Consider the following 19,597-nt stretch of genomic DNA (forward strand, 5'->3'; position numbering starts at 1 on the left):
GGCACACCCTTTCTGGGCAGTCTTGTCTAAGAACAATGTCTGTTTTTCTTTATATAGGCCCATGCAGGTGGCCTCTTCCTGTCCAAGAATACATCTGTGGTCAGCTTACCTTAATTTGACCCTTTAAGCAAGGCTCACTGCACACAGACCGTACCACTCCACTCTTGTTCATTTGGATTTTGTAATCATCGATGTTCAACACGCCTTCGTGCCAGGTTCCGACATGTACGTAGTCATAGCGATTAGCTTCTGTGTACTGAAGATTCATGATATCATACCTACAGAGAAAACAACATGTGTGTCTTGGAGAGTACAGACATGACACAGAAAACGAAAAAATTTGGTAAACAGACACACCAGAAGGAAGATAAGAGCAAGAATCATTGCACTTCCTAATGCCTGTCAATATTTTATTTCATTTCTAAGGTTTCCTCTGATTTTCCAAAATGTGTGTTTCATCTACAGTCTGTGTATTGTCTATATCTGCTAAAGAATGTATTACTCCTACACTTTTCTCTGTTATTCTCCCCCCAAATAATCCTATATGTGCTGAGTTGATTTTCATTTCCTTCAAATCATTACTCACTAATTTATTCTTTGAACAAGTCATGATTTCTGAGAACATTAATTTCTTAACTTGATTACTTTCATTCTAATGTCCTTTTTCACATTCAGTTGTCATTTTCATTACGCTGGATTAAAAGAAGTGAGTTTTACCAAGTCTGGAACCTATTTAAGGTGCTAATAAAGCAAGAAATCTGAGAAACACAGCTTTAATTAACAAGGATGTTGGCGATTTAACATCTTGAGCACTGACATTTAAACTGGTCTCTTCCCTGATTAGGACAAACATTTCTGAATCTAAATAATCGGCGTCAGTTATTCCAGTAATTTCAAATGCTGCAATGCTACACTATGGCAAAATCTACATTTTGAAATGCTCACTGCAGCTGAGTGTGCTCTGGGGGCCAGACCTCATCATTTTTCAGTGTGGGCAATGGAGAACATTCTCCAAAGCAATGAAAAGAGCACTGGACTTGACATTAGAATGCGTAAGCTAGAATCTTTTTTCTAACATTTTCGCAATAGATTATACTACTTAGGAATGTCCCTAAACTCTTAAAGGTCCACCGGGTTCTTGTAGGGATTAATTAACATAAGCCACGTAAAAAAACGATTTCACAATTGCATATGTAAGGCAATATCACTACATCATTCATATTTGTATTACTATGAATACCCTAAAATACTCTGGTTGTGTTCATTATCATAAGAAAACTGGAGAACAAAAGCTATCTCTCTCTCAGTCATTGGAAATCCTCTGGCATTCTTCAATCTTTCCTTGATGTTGCTATTTACTCCAAGTAAGCTGTAACTCATGTGGCAGTTTCCCAAAAATGTATGACTGACTCCCCCTTACTGCTCTGCAAAATGGGATTCTTTTTGCTGCAGTACCTGCGCAGTTCTCACTGTCCTGCACTGAATTTAAGAGGCATGGTCTCTTGCTCTTTGTGCTTGACCGGAAGAAATAGATGGCAATTAGCTAACATGTATTCCTCTTCCTCATCTCCCAACCCCCAACACCCTTACCTAATCCATTTTGCAATTCTTTCTCTCTAACCAGATTCAGACTCAGAGTCCTCCTTAGCCCAGCACTCCTGGAAGCTATCTTTAATCTCAGTGGGCATCCAAAACCTACTGGCTTTTTCTGGATTAGTTCTTTATCTAGACAACTATTATCCTTTGTTGGCTTTTCTGTCTGTTCTTAACATGCAAATGCATTCTGCCAACCACAGGATAGCTAGTGGCTTCTCCACATCCACATTCTGGCAATTTGTCTAAAGGGAGAGGGGACTCTGGGAGAAGAAAGGAAGTTTCTCCCCTACTTTGCCAGGAGAATGGAACCTACCAGATGAGAAGTAAAAATGGTACACCTGGAGCACAGTATTAATCTCTTTGCTGTTCTGACTTTTGGCTGAGAAATAAAGATTCTCATTCTTCTAGTTGTGGAGCCATCCCAGGATGTTCTGCAGAGTAGCTTTCTGAGGGATACCCAAGTGGCTATTAACCTCACGCTGATGGCTCCTACTCATCTTGAGGATCAGTGATGCTAATCTACATCTCCAAAATTTTGCATTTTAAAGTCATGGTTATAGAACCTATTATGAATGTTTGGTGAATAATTTCCTTTTTCATTTCCTTTAATTTTTATGTTGTACCCCATATTGTTGTTGACTCTCCTTAAATATTTTCGGTGAAGACTTTGGTGCAATGTTGGCTTTATGGTATCTTTTTCCTATAAATCTGTTTGATGAGGAAACAGAAGGCAAGCTGAAGACAAGGTAGAAGCTGACAACCCACAAACCCCTCCCCAAGATGGGATATATGTGGCATTCCTCAGGCACTACTGCCTGCCCTAAAGCTAAGAAAAAACAATTAGCTAACCTATAGAGATCACAATCCTGTAAGACATGAGTCTCCCCCAGTTTACAAATGTTTTAGCAATCTACAAGAACAAAGTATTTCTGTCAATAGCCTAGCTTCCAGAAGGAAATTTAGATACAATTATATGTCCTTATAACCTGCAGCCCATTGACAGATACTTGAAGTGGGCAGAGTGCAATGTTCCTCCTGGAAGTTCCCAACTATCTTACGTTAATGCCTTGCTAGAGGGAAAAACAACCTTAACTTGACAAAGGCAAGGCCTCAGGTATCCTGTGAGTCTTCTTTAACATATGAAAATCCTTTTGAAACCTCACTTTCCCTTATAGTCCCCAACCCCATAGTATATAATCAGCTACCCCTCACAAAGCCCGGGCAGCAGCCTTTTCTGTCCATGGGTCCTGTCCCCCATGCTTTAATAAAACTACCATTTTGCACCAGAGACATTTGAAGAATTTTTTCTTGTCATGGGCTCCATACCTCATGCCACTGAATCTCACCTATATTCCAAAGCCACATCAAGTTTCCTTTTTAAAAAAGATTTTATTTATTTATTTGACAGAAAGAGACACAGTGAGAGAGGGAATACAAGCAGGGCCAATGGGAGAGGGAGAAGCAGGCTTCCCACTGAGCAGGGAGCCTGATGCGATAGGGGATCCTGGGATCATGACCTGAGCAGAAGGCAGATGCTTAACCCACTGAGCCACCCAGGCACCCTCACATCAAGTTTCCTAAGTCTTATTTCAATCCTCATTTGCTCTTCAATAGGAGAAATCAGTTCACACTTTATTAGCATTTAGAAACTGAAAAATTCATAACATTTTGGCATGAAAACACATTTTTAAAAAGCTCCAAAAGCCAGAGGACAAAAATACTGAAAGATACCAAGGGAAAAAACTGAGACATTAAACAGAAGCCTTCCCCTGTGCTATGTGTTTTAATGAACACTGCTCTTTTCTCTTGACCCCAGAGTCCCTCCTCAGCATTCTGGCATTTATTTGGAATATCCTCATGCTGTAAATTACAATTGTATAGCATCCTCTTGATGCACTCAGTTTATGTTGCATGATGATTAACTAAAATAATTACAAGAGGGACCAAGAGCATGAACGGTGGTATGAGAGGGGATGCAAGCAGAGGGAGGTGGTTAAAACAGAAACTGAGCGCAGATTAAGCTGACCAGTTTCAAGCATGAGGAAATGATCCTTGAAAAGGAACCCAGGGGAAAGCTCATAATTTGAACATGTAATTACACGTGGAGGAAAAACAAGCTAAAACTATGTGCCTATATTTTGGATAACTTGCAAATAAAGAGAGCAGGAGGAAACTCGTATGTATGGAGTGTCTAAAAGGCATCTGGTCCTGTACTGTGCACACTGTGTACATTGCCTTAGAGAATCATGAAGGAAGGTTTCTATTCCAAATCTGACAGTTTAGGGAGCCTAGTTTCCAGTGGAACCTAGGATGACAACCATGGGCTTGAAGGAGAGAGTGCTCAGTGTTCTGAATCTCAGGTCCATTTGTTCCTGCTGGTACTGTTTCCCAGAGTGCCCAGCACCTGGAAGATTTCCACATCCCCAGGCCCTAAATTATTCCATCCACCCCACTCACATTTGGATCTACATCTCCTCCTACCTAACTGGCAGCCTGGAAGGAATCAGATAAATTCGTCATTGTCTGAATGTTGTCTGAGCACTGCACACAGAACTTTAAGCTTATATGAAGGAAGAGATATGTTGAGAATTACTTAGGGTCAGATAGTCTCTAACAGTATCTTTGAAATGACATTAAGCAGGCTGCCAGCATCTTTGCCTAATTTTAGGATTAGCTAAAAGGCAGCGTGATGTGGCAAAAAGATTATAAGCGTCAGATTCAGATGGCACTGTCTCTACCAGCGACTCTCTGCATGAATTTAGGTGAGTTTCTTAGTTTCTCTGACACTCAGTTTATCATCTGTAAAAGAGGATAATGATATGCCTATAGCAATGAGGATTAAATGATTTGATGTTCCATTTTAACACAACATATGCTTTCCTAAAATTTCTCGTTCCATAAAATCATATACTGAAAGATAACAGGGCTTATGAGAGGGAAAAAAAAAAAACAAAAAACAACCAAGATTGTGGGCATACTGTATAGCAGCCAAGCTGAGGGCCTTTTTCTTTCCTATAGCAGACTTTAATCTTTTCCCATGATTCTGATTATCCCTTGCCTAGAAAAATTCATATGAACGAACACAACTGCTCTTTAAACTGACATCATTCTCTATCAGTCACATGTGAGCTAACATATTATAAAAGCAGCTATTGCAGAACAGAGTGTGTATAAAATGACTTGGGGAAAAACATATATATTTGTTAGGTTTCATTTTTCTTTGCTTCCTGATTAATTCTTTGGAAGCCATAGAGAGTTGACAGCAGAAAGAAAACTCTTTTCTTTTTTGTTTCAAGACACATGTTAGCAGAAACATAAGTTAGCCCGAGGAAAGGGGATACATGAGGAGGACTTGGTTCTCTTCATATAGTAAGCTTTTTCTCTTTTTTAAAGATTCATTTCTTTATTTATTTCACACACACACACACACACACACACACACACACACACACAACAGAAAGAGCATGAGTGGGAAGGAGGGGCAGAAGAAGAGGGAGATCTAGTCTCCCTGCTGAGCAGGGAGCCCAGTGCAGGACTCAATGCGGGACTCGATCCCAGGACCCCAGGATCATGACCTGAGCTAAAGGCTGACATGTAACAAACTGAGTTACCCAGGAACCCCATGTATTAAGCTCTTATTAAAATATTACACAACCAGCATGGCTTTGGGACCAATCAATCAGAAAGATGCTGATCTGGTGCTGAACTGCCAGGGAGGAGCCTGCTACTCAGGTATAATTTCTTCCATTTCTTGGGCTTGTAGGAGGTCCCACGCATTCTGAGGGAAGGACCAGGGTAATAGCTGGATAAGAGGGTAGCACTGGAAGAATACAGGATTGTGGGTGTTCACCAATAAGTTTTCAACGTTTTATAACATAATTTCCATCTAACATTAGCCCCATCTTTTGACCTTTCTAGTTGTATCTATCCTTATGACACCTGGGAACCATGGAACCAAAGGGACCAGAGTTGCCATCTGTTCAGCTCAGAGAGGACCACATGGTTATTCAAACACATTATAGAAAAGACTGCTTTACCTTCCAGGAGCATCCCCTTTCTCATCAAACCACACCTCCTCTCCAGACACACCGATGAACGTGGACTTGATGAGGAAGTCTAGGAGTTTGCTGCCGTCAATGGGCTTCATGGCATCACAGAGGCCCACATGGCCTGGGCAGAGGGCGTGGTGCATGTTCTGCAGCCCATGAGCCATGGCGTAGATGGCATTGATGACAAACCCCATCTTACTGTCCTGGACATAGTTTTCTTCTAAGCTTTCATTGCCTGCAACACAAAACAGACCACTAAGAGGGTTGTGATAATGAGGTCTAGGAGTGCATGTTTAATCCTCAAATGCTTTTCAGGGGTCTTAGAGGAAGGAAAAGCCAAGTCCACTTGTTCCAGCCTTATACATGTAACTAGTTCTAATTCTATCTACAAATAGTTTATTCAATTTTATTTTCTGAATTCAATAACGGTTTCATAACATATGAAACACACTCCATAGAGGCAAAGATAAAGAACTTTCAAATATTGCAAGGAAATCCTTAAGGAGCAGTGAAAATAACTCATTCTGTCTTGGTTCACAGAGACTTATATTAAAAGTCTCCCTATATCACGGTACTGAAAAAAGTGTTTTTTATATCCTCTATGACAATTCACAATCTAGAATAACTCAGTTTGTGTATTACCTAAACCCTGATATTTTCTTTCAATGATTCCACTAATTTTATCATCTCTAGGGCCAAAAAACCCCAGATTAAAAAGAACTAGGTAATAAGAATCTCTCTTTATATATGGTTGACAGTATACAAATAACTGAATCAGATTTTCTGATTATTAGAAACTCAGGTAAATTGTTTCTTGATGGAAAAGTCATACTACACATTTAATTTTAGCCTTTAACCTTTACCCATGAATTTTTAAAACCCTGCAGTCATTTCTACCTAAGTCACAGTGACCAAATTTTCATAATTGCCTAGCAAGTTTCCCAAGAACAGTATCAAGTTAGATATGAGCTCCATATCAGAAGTCTAAGCTTTTGGAGTTATGCATGGATAAGAAATTCAGAACCCAGTTGGATTTGTTGAAAACAGATAATAGGCTTGAAAAACAAAATAGATTTGAAACACATCACTGGCATAATTCAGAAATTTTGTACCTAGTTCCAGAAAATTAGTTCTCTCTTTCGGGGGCTTTCCCTCCACCACCCCTGACCAATAGTGAGGGACCTATGCTATGTATGCTCCAGGTGCTAGAAGCTGGGAAAGGTCACGAGTTCAGCCGTTGTTGGGAACTGAGAACAATAGGGGGCTCCTTGAACCCCCAGCCACCTGACCTCTTTGTTCCATCCTAGATAGGCCACTGGACACTAAGATTCCTGCTACAGAGTAGCAGAGAAGTGAGACAAGGTAGGAGTGTTTGGAAGAAATGGTAAAGAGCTTTGACTTTGATGTTGAGCTTGAGATGAAATATAACATTTCTAAAAAATTATTTTTTTAAAGATTTATTTATTTATTTGAGAGAGAGAGAGAACATGATTGGGGGAGGCAGAAGGAGAGGGAAAGAGAATCCTAAGCAGACTCCAAGTTGAGTATGGAGCCTGATGTGGGGCTTAATCTCACAACCTTGAGATCACAACCTGAGCCCAAACCAAGAGACACATGCTTAACTGACTACACCACCCAGTCACCCCTAAAATGTTATATTTTAAACATATTTTTAAAAGATTTTATTTATTTGTTTGTGTGTGTGAGAGACAGAGAGAGAGCACAAGCAGAGGGAGAAAAAGGCTCCCCTGCTGAGCAAGCAGCCTGTGCAAGACTTGATCCCAGGACCCTGGTATCATGAACTGAGCCGAAGGCAGATGTTTAATGAGAAACACAGGCATCCTCACTTATCTTTTTTACATTATAAATTTTATATCATACATAACCAACCCTTATATGTTATAGCTATGTTGTTTTCCTAAAATCTCAATTTTATTTTGGATTTTAAAAAAATCTTTTTTCTTCTTATTTGTTTCCTTCTCTTACCCATATCTAAACAGTACATTGTTAACCTGCTATTATTTCCACTCTATTAATTATTTTATTTTACAATGCTGCTTTATTTAAAATTTCTTGATGTTTTGACCAGAGCAAAGAGGGCTTAATACATATATTCTGTAACAAGGCAGGATCCATCACCTATTTGGGGTTAAATATAAATAAATCTATCAGATATTTATTTGGGCTATCATATCCCTAATACTGTGTGAATGCATAATGCCATGCTAAGGGGTACAAAAAGTTAATAAACTGATATTTGTGCACAAAGAAGTTTATAGTCTAGTTGAGATGCTGGGAGTAAAAAAATAAAATCTGGGCAACAACTGCCCTTGAAGGATGGCCTTAAAGTTAGCAGGTTGGTTGAAAAGCAGGTCTTCAGTGTCTCTGATGACTTGGAAATCAGAAAAGATCACAGAAGTAGAGTGGAGACAGCACACTGTCCAGTTAACATTTCAGATAAATAAATATTTCTTCATTTTTAAAATATTCCTTAGATCACTACAGTATTTATTGTGGTGGTTGATTTTATGAAAGCTAGTTGTCTTCTCCATGGGGGTCTCTTATCTACTTTCTGTAGGTGGATGGAGGCTAATATACCATGTGTATCAGCCTTGACTAATGATCACAGTTACCAGCTTAAAATAATACCCACTTATTATCACATAGTTCTGTAGGTTAGAGGGCTCAGTATAGCTTGGCTCAGTTCTCTTGTGTAGCATCTCATAAGAATCTGGGGATGAATCCTTACCAAATTCATGTAAGTTGTTGGCTGAATTTTGTTCTTTGTAACTGTAGTACTGGGGTCCCTGTTTCTCTGTTACCTGTCAGCCAGCAGTTATTCCTATAAGTTTTCTACATAGTTCTTCACACTGTCCATGTGGACACTCTGACAAAGAGGAGTAGAGTACTTCTCATGCTTTGAATTTCTCCAATTTATCCTTTTGCCACATTTTTCTGCATCTAAGGCTCATGTGGTTGAGATTGGGTCATCTGGATAATCCAGAAAAATCCCCTTATTTTTAAGGGCCTTTAACCTTAATTATCTCTGCAAAGTATCTTTGCCATGTAACATAACATTCAAAGGTTGCAGAGATTTTGACACCTGCAGGGGGCCATTGTGCTTACCACAAAAAGTTAAAAGCTATTACTTTTTATCTATTTTCAGAGCATACTGTCTTCTAAAAAACCACTTTCTTATTTCAGTTAAATGATCTTGGTTACCCCTGCCATCTAATAGGCTTGGACTGTGATCTCTCAGAGGAGTAGTTCCTGGCATTTAACAGACACTGATATGCCTCAAATATGTGCTTACTTATTTTGGATTCTCGCCTGATATGAGTGACAAGTGTTTCTCCCCATCGATGTTACAGTTCTCAGTTGTAGGATCTATTTTCTAGATTACCAAACAGGGAGGGAAAAAAAAGTGTTTCTTATTGACAGCCATGCTTCACTAAACCTTAATATTTTTCTCTATACATTATTTGGGACAATGGCCAGGAAAGGAATTAGAAATAGATTGTACTACATTTCTTGATAATGTGGGCAAACATAGATGCTAAATCTTCCCGTGTCATGGGTAGAATTCAGCTGGTAGGAGAGACTCTGGTTTCCTGATGAGGGACCCGTCCTGTCATTGAGGATGTGTTGCTCCCAAGAAGGAGTTAAACTCCTCCTCATATGGGTGCAAACAATGGCTGCAATGGCTGTGAATGAATCTAAAGAATCCAAAGACAAAAGCCTAAATCCTGAGGAGCTAATTCTTGTATCCATGTTTTATTACCAGTCATATTTTTTTAACCGAATTCAAGAAAATAATCACTGATTCATTCTTTATCTTTCCAGTATTTATTTCCTTTAAGTCTAGAAAGACACACACACACACACACACACACACACACACACACACACACAAGTCTAGAAAGACACAGTGCGGAAAGTCAGATCACCTATTCTTGTTTTAAAATTTTTGTTCTTCAGACTGATTTTTCTCTTCCTCTCTTTGGCTCACTTCTCCTTCAACCATTTCACTGCTAATTAGGATTTCTAACAAGATGAACAGAAGTAAAGAAGTGAAATGCACAGGTATATCTGACCCTAATTACTTGTGTGAGGTTTGGGAAACGAGAAGGTGAAAACCAGTGACCAGAAAGTTGGACTCTTTAGTCCTCTTTGCTAAATGCCAGCAACAGCCATCTATAACTGAGTGGCCCCGTTCTCCACCTATGGATTACCTTTAATATAAACATCTGGGCATAATTAGAATCCAAATTATTTTGTAAGCTGATGAAGCCAGACCCAGAAACATTTACTACCTTGTACATAGCCATGCAACGCCAAATACCATGTAAATTTTCTCAAACAATGTCTAGAAGGTTGGCCCTATTTTTTTCCTGGGCAGATGTGGAGATGTCAAAGCCAGAATTTGTTACTGAGTTACAGATGCATTAAATAAGAATCAACATGAATAAGCTAAGACCAGAATGAAAATCTGCTATTCTCTCTCATACATGCTTCCCACCAGCTTATGTCTGGCTGGATGTGGAACAGTCCTAAGGAAAGTGGGTATGCTGTACTGCAGTGGTTTTATATGCTAGAAAGCACCAGATGTGTCATTACCCACATCTTCACATGCTATTAGTGTGCGATGGTTTCATGGTTTCCCACTAATAAATCACCATAAGCTTGAAGCCTTTGTTTTGACAACCTTATTTTCTCTTAGCCCAAGACTATTCCATGGTCCTGGTGATATATGACCGCACCTCATTCTTGCTTGAATTCCTATATACAGAATTTTTCTTCATTTGAAAGGCTTTTTCCCTTAGAAATTCAACCAAAAAAAATTTTTTAAAGATTTTATTTATTTATTTGACAGACAGATCACAAGTACGCAGAGAGGCAGGCAGAGAGAGAAGGGAGGAAGCAGGCTCCCTGCTGAGCAGAGAGCCGGATGCGGGGCTCGATCCCAGGATGCTGGGATCATGACCTGAGCCGAAGGCAGCGGCTTTAACCCACTGAGCCACCCAGGCGCCCTCAACCAAAATTTAATGAGAAAACTTATCCATTATGCAGTCTTACTCTTAAAGCAAATATGAGTCTCCAGTCATGGAAATCTTGTAGGTACTATCTGCCTTCCCTTTCATTGACTGACATTTTGAAGATTAAATCTGAAGCCTCTTGAACTTCATTATAGCTTCATGAGTATTATAAGTTTTCAAAACTTGACTGTTGTTTTGAAACTCAGCCAGGAAGTTATCAATGGTGTTAAAATTTGTATTTATGTGGGGCACCTGGGTGGCTCAGTGGTTTAAGCCTCTGCCTTCGGCTCAGGTCATGATCTCAGGGTTCTGGGATCGAGCCCCACATCGGGCTCTCTGCTCAGCAGGAGCCTGCTTCCCCCTCTCTCTGTCTGCCTCTCTGCCTAGCTCTGATTTCTCTCTGTCAAATAAATAAAATCTTAAAAAAAAAAAAATTTGTATTTATGTAATGTCCTTTCTTCCAACTGGTTTAAAGCACCTAGCACATTGTTTTGGTCTATCTCCATGACATGCATGTAAGTTGTTAGGTAGAAGGTCTCACTATCTCTACTTTATAAGGAGGAATCTTAAGGGTCAAGGAAGTGACAGAAAAATACAAAAAACATAATTCCCTGGTAGATATATCTAAGTTCTGAATCCCTCTTTGGGAAAGTTGCTTTCACTATTGAGTTTCCTCTTATTTCTATTACATGGTGATAGCTATGCATTCAACCCTCAACTTCTGCTTCAGCCTGGTGCCCAACTCCTGTAGTCCATTTCTCTTCATTTGCCCCACCTACTTGATTTTCATCAATAAACTTCTTACTCCAAGCCCTGGAACATCACTATTAATCTTTAAAGTGTGTGAGACTCTCCCAGGGTACTCTGAGCCTCAACAATGGTGATGCTTTTTGTTTGTTTGTTTGTTTTTAAGGATTTTTAAAATTTATTTATTCAACAGACAGAGATCACAAGTAGGTGGAGAGGCAGGCAGAGAGGAGGAAGCAGGCTCCCCGCTGAGCAGAGAGCCTATTGCTTTAACCCTCTGAGCCACCCAGGCGCCCCATGGTGATGCTTTTTTAGTGGATTTATGATACAGCCCAGGAATCTTCATTTTAGCAGATACCTTGAAAGGGTCCAATGCTGATAGTAGTTGAAAAAAGTGCCTCACAATCAAACCTGATGTGGAGTGGAAAAGTTGGAAAGGTTTTTAGAATCTTGAGTCTATTAACTAGGGTGTAGTAGATTCCAGGCCACAAATCTTATCTAGCTTGGGTTCCCGAGAAGTAAAACCTAAGGCAAAGATTCTTTTGCTACTGATTTATTGAGTTGTGTTCACATGAGACAGAGAGGGAGGGAACCAGGATAAGGCTGTGTAATAAGCTAGCTATTTCTCAGCTGGAGAGACATTTCAGTCTGATCCCACAAGTATGCTCTGGAATACAGATTGACCACAGAATTAGCAAGGGAACCAGTTTTTGAACTTTAGAGTCAGTCAGTCATTTTGCCAAGAGCCTCTGGGGGACAGAAGTGGTGGGGGAGGTGCAGCCTTCCTGATGAGGAATTTCCAGGTTGTGTGAGAGCAATTCTTCATAGAAGGGGATAGCTGGGAGTTGTTATCAGCATATCGGGGCTATGAGTATTCTGGCTGGGAAAGGTGTTCTGGGAAATAGTATCTGCTACATCCCTCAACTCAACAAGAATCATCTTTATTCCTCCTAGTCTTGAGCTCTTGGCTTTATCATTTGCTCAGTACAATACTTAACTCTCTATATTTCTGTCTGAGTACCTTCCCTAGCAGCTTCTATGGTACCACAGTTGCTATAAAGTTTGTTTTTCACAATCTCCTTCCTAGAGAGAGAAGTCTTGCCCTGGACCCAGCCCATTAAAAGGGTACAATCTCTGGCCACTGTTAGTTTGCAGATGTCTACATAGCTCTTTCCATGACTTCCCATTTCCACGGACTCAACATGGGTTCTCCCTTTTCTGTTTAACTTATTTGCTTATCTTTATCTCTAGTTCCAAGAAGGACTCTCATGTTGCAGAACTCCAAGGGCACCTTTATCATTGCCTTCTCTAAGAATGGCACCTTCCAGAGATGTGCAATATGACAACTCGGGCTGTATTCCTTGGGAACAGGATTTTGCCTCCAGACTAGATTTCAGAGAATCTGGCAGCCCACTTCCCAGTCTTATCCTTTCCCAGTCTTTCATTTCCCAGGTTCTGCCTGGTGGTACTGGAAAAGCTAGGAATGCTTTTACTTCACTTTGCCTGTTGCTTTCTACCACGTTTCCTCCTTTCATAAGAATTTACCAAAGGTTGTAAAATCAAAAGAGGCCATCAAGTGTTACTATACACTTCATTATATGGTAAACTAACAATGAAACTGAATGCTTCAATAAAACTAGTTCACTTGGTAGAGATGTTGCTAAAATGTTCATAGAAAAAAGTAAATAAAGGAGCTAAATTAATGTGGAAAGTAAAGGACAGAGATATTAAGCTAGCTTCCCAGACCTTGGGATTACTGCCTGCCTATGACTTGGCCTTCTCATAGAACTTGGGATCTGCATGCTGTGGCAGAAATTCAGATAGCACTGTTTCCAATAACTTTCCTTCCAGAAAATTCCTATTCTAAAGATACAGCACAGTGATGCGCTTGGTAAATCAGACTTATATTTTTAAAATTTATTTACAAGAAAATTCACATAAGTGAAACAATTATAACTATTTGAGCATACTATAATAAATATCACTATTTAATTTAAAACTAGTGCGGCAATGGACAGGAATACAAAATTCACAATACAGAGAAAGTTTTACTTTAGTACCTAAAGTAAATAAAAGGTATAATTTGCCATCTATCAAGTTGGCAAATTTTATAAAATGGTAGAATGTAGTTTTGGTGAGGATATGGTAAAATGAATACCCAAATATGCAGCTGATGGTAGAATGAACAGTACAGTTTTTTTGAAGGACAATTTTTTCAAAATACATCAAGAGTCTAAAGAAATACCTTGATTGAGTAATTTTACTACAAAGATTTATACTAAGAAAATGATCTGATATACGATGGTATAAATATGTGTGTACATACAGGTAAAATAAAAACTTTCCATATTCCTAACCCTTGAGAGTGCAAACATTAGATAATGCTAGTGTATATATTTTTAAATACTTTATTTTTTAAAGCAGTTTCAGAATCACAGCAAAACTGAGAGAAAGGTACACAGATTTCCCTGCTCCCATCAGTGCACAGCTTTCCCTACAATCAACATTTCCCACCAGAGTGGTACGTTTGTTATAATACATGAACTTGCACTGACTTATTGTTATCATCCAAAGTCCACAGTTTACATTCGAACTCAGTCTTAGTGGTGTACAATCTATGGGTTTGGACAAATGTTTAATGACCTGCATCTACCATACAGAGTATTTCCACTTCCTTGAAAAGTTTCTGTGCTGAACCCTGTCAACCACTGATCTTTTTATTGTCCCTATAGATTTCCTTTTCCAGAATGTCACTTAGTTGGAATCACATAGTGTCTAGCCTTTACATACAGGTTTCCCTCACTTAGTAATATGCACTTAAGTGTCCTGCATGTCTCTTCACGTCTTAATAGTTATTTCCTTTTACCACTGAATAATACACTGTTGTTTAGATGAACCATAGCTTTATCCAATTGAATAATATACTGTTTATCCACTGAACAATATAATGTTGTCTAGATGAACCATAGCTTCTTTATCCAGTTGCTAGTATATTCTTACCACAGAAGAGAAGGGCCCCATTTTATTGGGCTCTGTCAGGTATGCTATCAGTTGACTTTTTCATGGTGAAATAACCTGAACTCAAAGTTCGGAGGTTTGCAGAGCAAAAAAGTTCAGAAAAGATGGAGCAGGGTTGAAATTATTTGGTTTCTAACAAGGTCAGGTAGAACAAGCTTCTACTGGGCCTATCCTAGGCTGTATAATTCTGAATTTGGTCTGAGATTCAATCCCCAACTAACTATAGAAAAACATTGACTTTACTTTGTTTGCCTGTTTAAGTTCACCTATCTTCCTCAGGACCTCATGGGTGTCACTGAGTTAGAATAAGACCCTGAGCTTATGCCTGTTGAAAACAGTCACTGAGGGTAGACAACCATCTAGGAAATACGGCCTAAAAAGGAGTGATGGTGCCAGAAAGAAGCCTGAGCCTTCTGTACTGAAAGCCTGCTGGGACTCCCTTTGGCTTATTACTTTGTCTAAAACTCTCTGACTGGCTATTTAAAGTTCAATAAGTGATAACTAGTATTAATGGTATCTTTATTAGCCAGGTTATTATAAAGGCTTGGGTTTTTACTGTTTCCTCCATACTGTGTATTTGTACCTCTGTCAATATTGCTATGCAGGAAGCCTCTTCTTCTTTCTTTCTTTACTCAGTGTCTTACACCTGCTTAACAGCAGTCTGTATCCAATCTCCTGCATGAAGCCTGCTTAGAATTTTACAGTGATTGATTCCTTTTCTAAATTCTCATCCTTAGAGCTGGGTCACACAAAATTTGACTCTTTAAAATATACAAACAGCACAGAGTCCAACATATGGAATGCATATGGAATGTGCACCATGGACGATGATTTTCAAACTGAGAATGCAGTTACTACAGTATTAAATTCTTATTCTGTTAAATAAATACATAAACTTGCATTATCATTTAAATTTTATTTTAAAAGATATTATAAATTCTTATTATTCCAGGTACTAACATCTTCCTCCCCTTAGATAATTGGGTGGATATGAGCCTTGAACAGCTCTCCTCCTACAATACTCAGTTCACCAGCTTAAAATGGAACAGAACTTTGGTTCTATCTTTTAAGAGATTTGAAGAACTTTCTCACTTACTGCTTCAGACTGAAATAATTGCCTGAACTTCCCAACCTTCATTTTTCCCATTTATACACAGTTTATTTCTACAGATGTTAAGTACTACTAATTTGACTAATGTATTAAACAGACACTTCATCTATATTAGGTTATATTAGTCATCTCGAGTAATAGCTTATAGTCATCACATCAGGTTTCCTTTTGAATGTTCTCAAGTGTATTCTAGTCACCATCAATAATAGTCAAGCCTCAGTTAGGTCATGATCCTTCTCCTGAGCTGTCAGTCATTCACTATGAGAAACATTGAGATAATGTAGAAGACAACTGTCTAAATAACTCTTATTACTGCATGGAAACAGGTAAGGTGTGTTTCCACTACAGGTAGAGTCTATTCTGAGTAGACAGGTAGAGTCACCAACATATTGGTGACTTTTCAATTGGCAGTAGAAATAAGGGATATGTTGCAGTGCATTTCTGGCAACACAATGGCCCCCAGCTATCCTTACTCTTTGTATACAAGCTAATCTGGGCTTCTAAAACTTGTATCTTTATCACATTCAAGGAAGCCAGGGGCAATGGAAATTCACCAATAAACCACAGTATCCCTTGGTACACAAAACAAGAATTTTCCCCTGGACTAATATAACTTGAAAAAATACACCAGTGTATTTTTATGCTCTTCTAGTCTATATAAGCAGTTGCAGACATATCTGGTGATTCTGATTCAGCAGTTACAGAGGAAAGCGAAATCATTGCTGCCTTCACATAAAAGTTCTGTGAACTTTCAGGGGGCACAACTGAAATATCAATGCCAAATATTCTTGAGAAGAGGCTTTTAATGGGTTTCCTGTTGACCTCACCCCTAGAAGCAGCTGTCATATTTGATCAATGTGACAGTGTCATGCTGCTCAATCTCTTCCCTGCTTTATCCTTCCCAAATATTTCTGAACATATACAGGATGAATATATAAGCTTTGGTTCCAGTACTCATTTCTCAGCAAACTAATCTCTACATTGGCTTTTTATTTATTTATTTAAGAAAGACAGAGAGAAAGAGAGAAGGAGTGCAGCATGGAGGGGCAGAGGGAGAGAGAGCAAATCTTAACCAGGCTCCCTGCGCAGCACGGAGCCTGAGGGAGGACCTGATCTCAGGGCCCTGATTTCATGACCTAAGCTGAAATCAAGAGTCAGATGCTTAACCATCTGAACCTTCAGGTGCCCCTCTACATTGACTTTCTTATCCCTAGTTAAGGGTGGAATTCATTCCCACTGTTGCCTTTTTGTTTCTAGTTATCAAAGAAATCAGCGAAGGGGGACTGTTTGCCATGTTTCTAAACTCATTCAGAGTACTGTGACAACTCAGCATGTCTTGTGTTAACGAGAAGGAGGCTTCCCCTTTTTTATGTTAAGTTCATTTGAAGAATGCTGCAGCATATCAGGCTTCAAGACAGTACAGTACTTTGCACAAATGCATCTATTTAACCCAAGCATGTGCAAGCACACACACATGTGCACACATACATACACACACATGGTCAGAAAGAATTCTACTATCACTCAATTTTACACCTGAAGCTAGGATTATCCTCAAATTACACAGGCTTTGGTATAAATCTAGTATATCAGATTAGACTTGTCCTACCTTTATGATGAGTTTCAGTTATCTATCCTTCATTCCTTCAATCTAGCCTTGGTTATGACTAACCCTGCCCATTTTATCTGCTGTCTCAATTTTGAACCTCAGTGGATGTCAAGGCTTCTGTGTTCTTCCTTTTCTCTAGAGGTGGATACTTATTTCTATCTTTTTGAGAATCAGATACATTAAGGGGTAGTCAGGCACATGTACCTCATCTAAATTCCAAGTCCTAGTGAAAAATAATTGGCTTTATTACACTAGAAAAAAAGTCTACTTTGGGCACAATGAACAAGAAATAGGTGGAGACAGAGCATCATGTTGAACACATTTGTGCTTGTCTAATATACCCTCATCTAAGAATAAATAGAAGCCATGAGGGAAAAATCTTGATACATTGCCCAATTACTTCAGTAGAACTGAATCCCATGATCAAGGCATCATCCAAAAATGGTGTAACACCTGGCATCCTAGAAAGCAAAATTCCCATAAAACGCTTAAAAAGTCCCACAGTCAACAGAAATATTGGCCCAGAGATGTTAAATTCCATATGGCCCTCAAATGCATTTTTTGATGAGTGTGATTTGATGAGATTGAGCAAGGTCAGTTTGCAAAGACCTAACCCTAATAATCTAGGTTAGCAGTCTAGGTTAATGACAGGGACAGACAGTCACATGTATGCTACATGAGAGAGTTCCTTGTGGTACATTAAGAGCCTCCTCTAAGTTTGTTCTTATCCTGTGACTTCCAAACTGTTATTACCAACCAAGACTATATGCCTGCCTCAAGGGCTCTTATTTAATTGGGTTTTTAAGTTAACCTCCATGATTATTTCCCCAGGAACAGAAGGTATACTCCCAGCTAAGCACACAAACAATTGTGTCCAGAAGGATGGACCTTGGAGTAGTCTGGGAACACAGATAAAACCTCAGTAAATCAGTTCATAGTTTCTTGTGACGAGGTCAGTCTGAGTGTCATAGAATCTAGTATATTGATTCTTAGTGATGTTTTTCTTTCCAAATAATTTTGTCTGTTGCTTTTTAACTTTCCCTATGTAGTAATGAATGGAACATCTATATGAAAGAGACATGCAAAATATTTTGCCTGTATATCTACATGTTCCATGTGAAATAAACTATGGTGACCTCACAATGTGATGAAATATGTGGAAGTCCTCTTTATAATAAGATTATATAATCTATAAGCAAGGGCATATTTTATTTTGCACACACAAACATTTATTCATGTGGTGGCAAATACACATCTTTCCATGAACCTGCTGAGTAAAATATCACTATTGAATTACAACTAAGTGAGAGACAGAGCGACATAATACTTAAGAATGAGAACTCTGGAGTCATACCAGCTGGGTATCAGTCTAGTTACCACCACTATCCAGCTGTGTGATCTTGGACAAGTCACTCAACCCACTAGTTCCTGGATTTTTCTGTGAGTAAGCCAGATAGAGTAATATCACTGATTTCATAAGTCATAGTAAGATGGATAATACATGTAAAGCACCTGATTAAATTCCTGTCACATAGCAAGCATTTGATCATGTTGTCTCTGTATGTGATGCTGGGTCAGGTTTGATGTAATTCTTGCACATTTTTTAAAAAACAGTTTGTATTTTAGAAAAGTTTTAAAGAAAATTTGCAAATTTTTATCAGGAACTTCTTATGTACTGTGCACCCAGTTTCTCCTGTTGTGAATATTTCATATTGCTGTGTTACATTTGCCACAATTAATAAGCCAAGATTGGTACATTAGTATTAACTGAACTCCATATTTTTTTCATATTTCATCAGTTCTCCTTTTTCTGTCCCAGGATCTCATTCAGGATATCACATTTCATTCATTTATATTGTCTCCTTAGGCACCTCTCAGTTGTGACAACTCTTCAATTTCTCTTATTTCTGACGACCTTGACAGTTTTTAGAACTTCTGGTCAGATATTTTGTAGAAAGTTCCTAAAGTTGAGTTTGGCAGATATATTTCACATAGTCAGACTGGGATTGTAGGTTTTGGGAGAAAGACCAGAGAGGTGAAGTGTCTTTCTCAGCACAACATATTAATATTAACATATGAACACATTAACACATTACTGATGAAATTAGCACTGATCACCTGGCTAAGATAGTATTTACCAAGTCTCTCTTTTTATACCCTTTTAATGTTGTGCTCTTTGAAAGAAAGTTACTAAGTATATCCCACACCTAGGGGATGGGAAATTTTTCTCCACCTTCTTGAGAGCAGGGCATAATATTTTGGGAATTCTTCTGTATAGTTTTGTCTCTTCTTGCCCATTTATTTTTTTAATTTAATAATTTATGTATATAAACATGGACTTGTGAGTATATTTTAAACTCTGGGTTATAATTCATTATTATATTGCTTATTTTGTTGCTTAAATTGTTCAGCTTTAGGAAAGCCCTTTGGG

General features: G+C 38.7%; 1 protein-coding gene across 3 annotated transcripts in view; it reads right to left on the reverse strand.

The window, feature by feature from the left end:
* Nucleotides 1–19,597, reverse strand: part of GRM1 (glutamate metabotropic receptor 1) — a gene marked incomplete at both ends in the record, with an annotated part of 416,726 nt that overhangs the window by 61,300 nt on the left and 335,829 nt on the right. For all 3 annotated transcript variants that reach the window (XM_080807035.1, XM_080807036.1, XM_080807037.1), the window contains 2 exons: nt 110–278; nt 5,634–5,880. In XM_080807035.1, the coding sequence (XP_080663161.1) occupies nt 110–278; nt 5,634–5,880 (416 nt within the window). The remainder of the gene's footprint in view (nt 1–109; nt 279–5,633; nt 5,881–19,597) is intronic.

This window comes from Martes martes (assembly GCF_963455335.1).
Source record: "Martes martes genome assembly, chromosome: 6".
Classification (NCBI taxonomy): Eukaryota; Metazoa; Chordata; class Mammalia; order Carnivora; family Mustelidae; genus Martes; species Martes martes.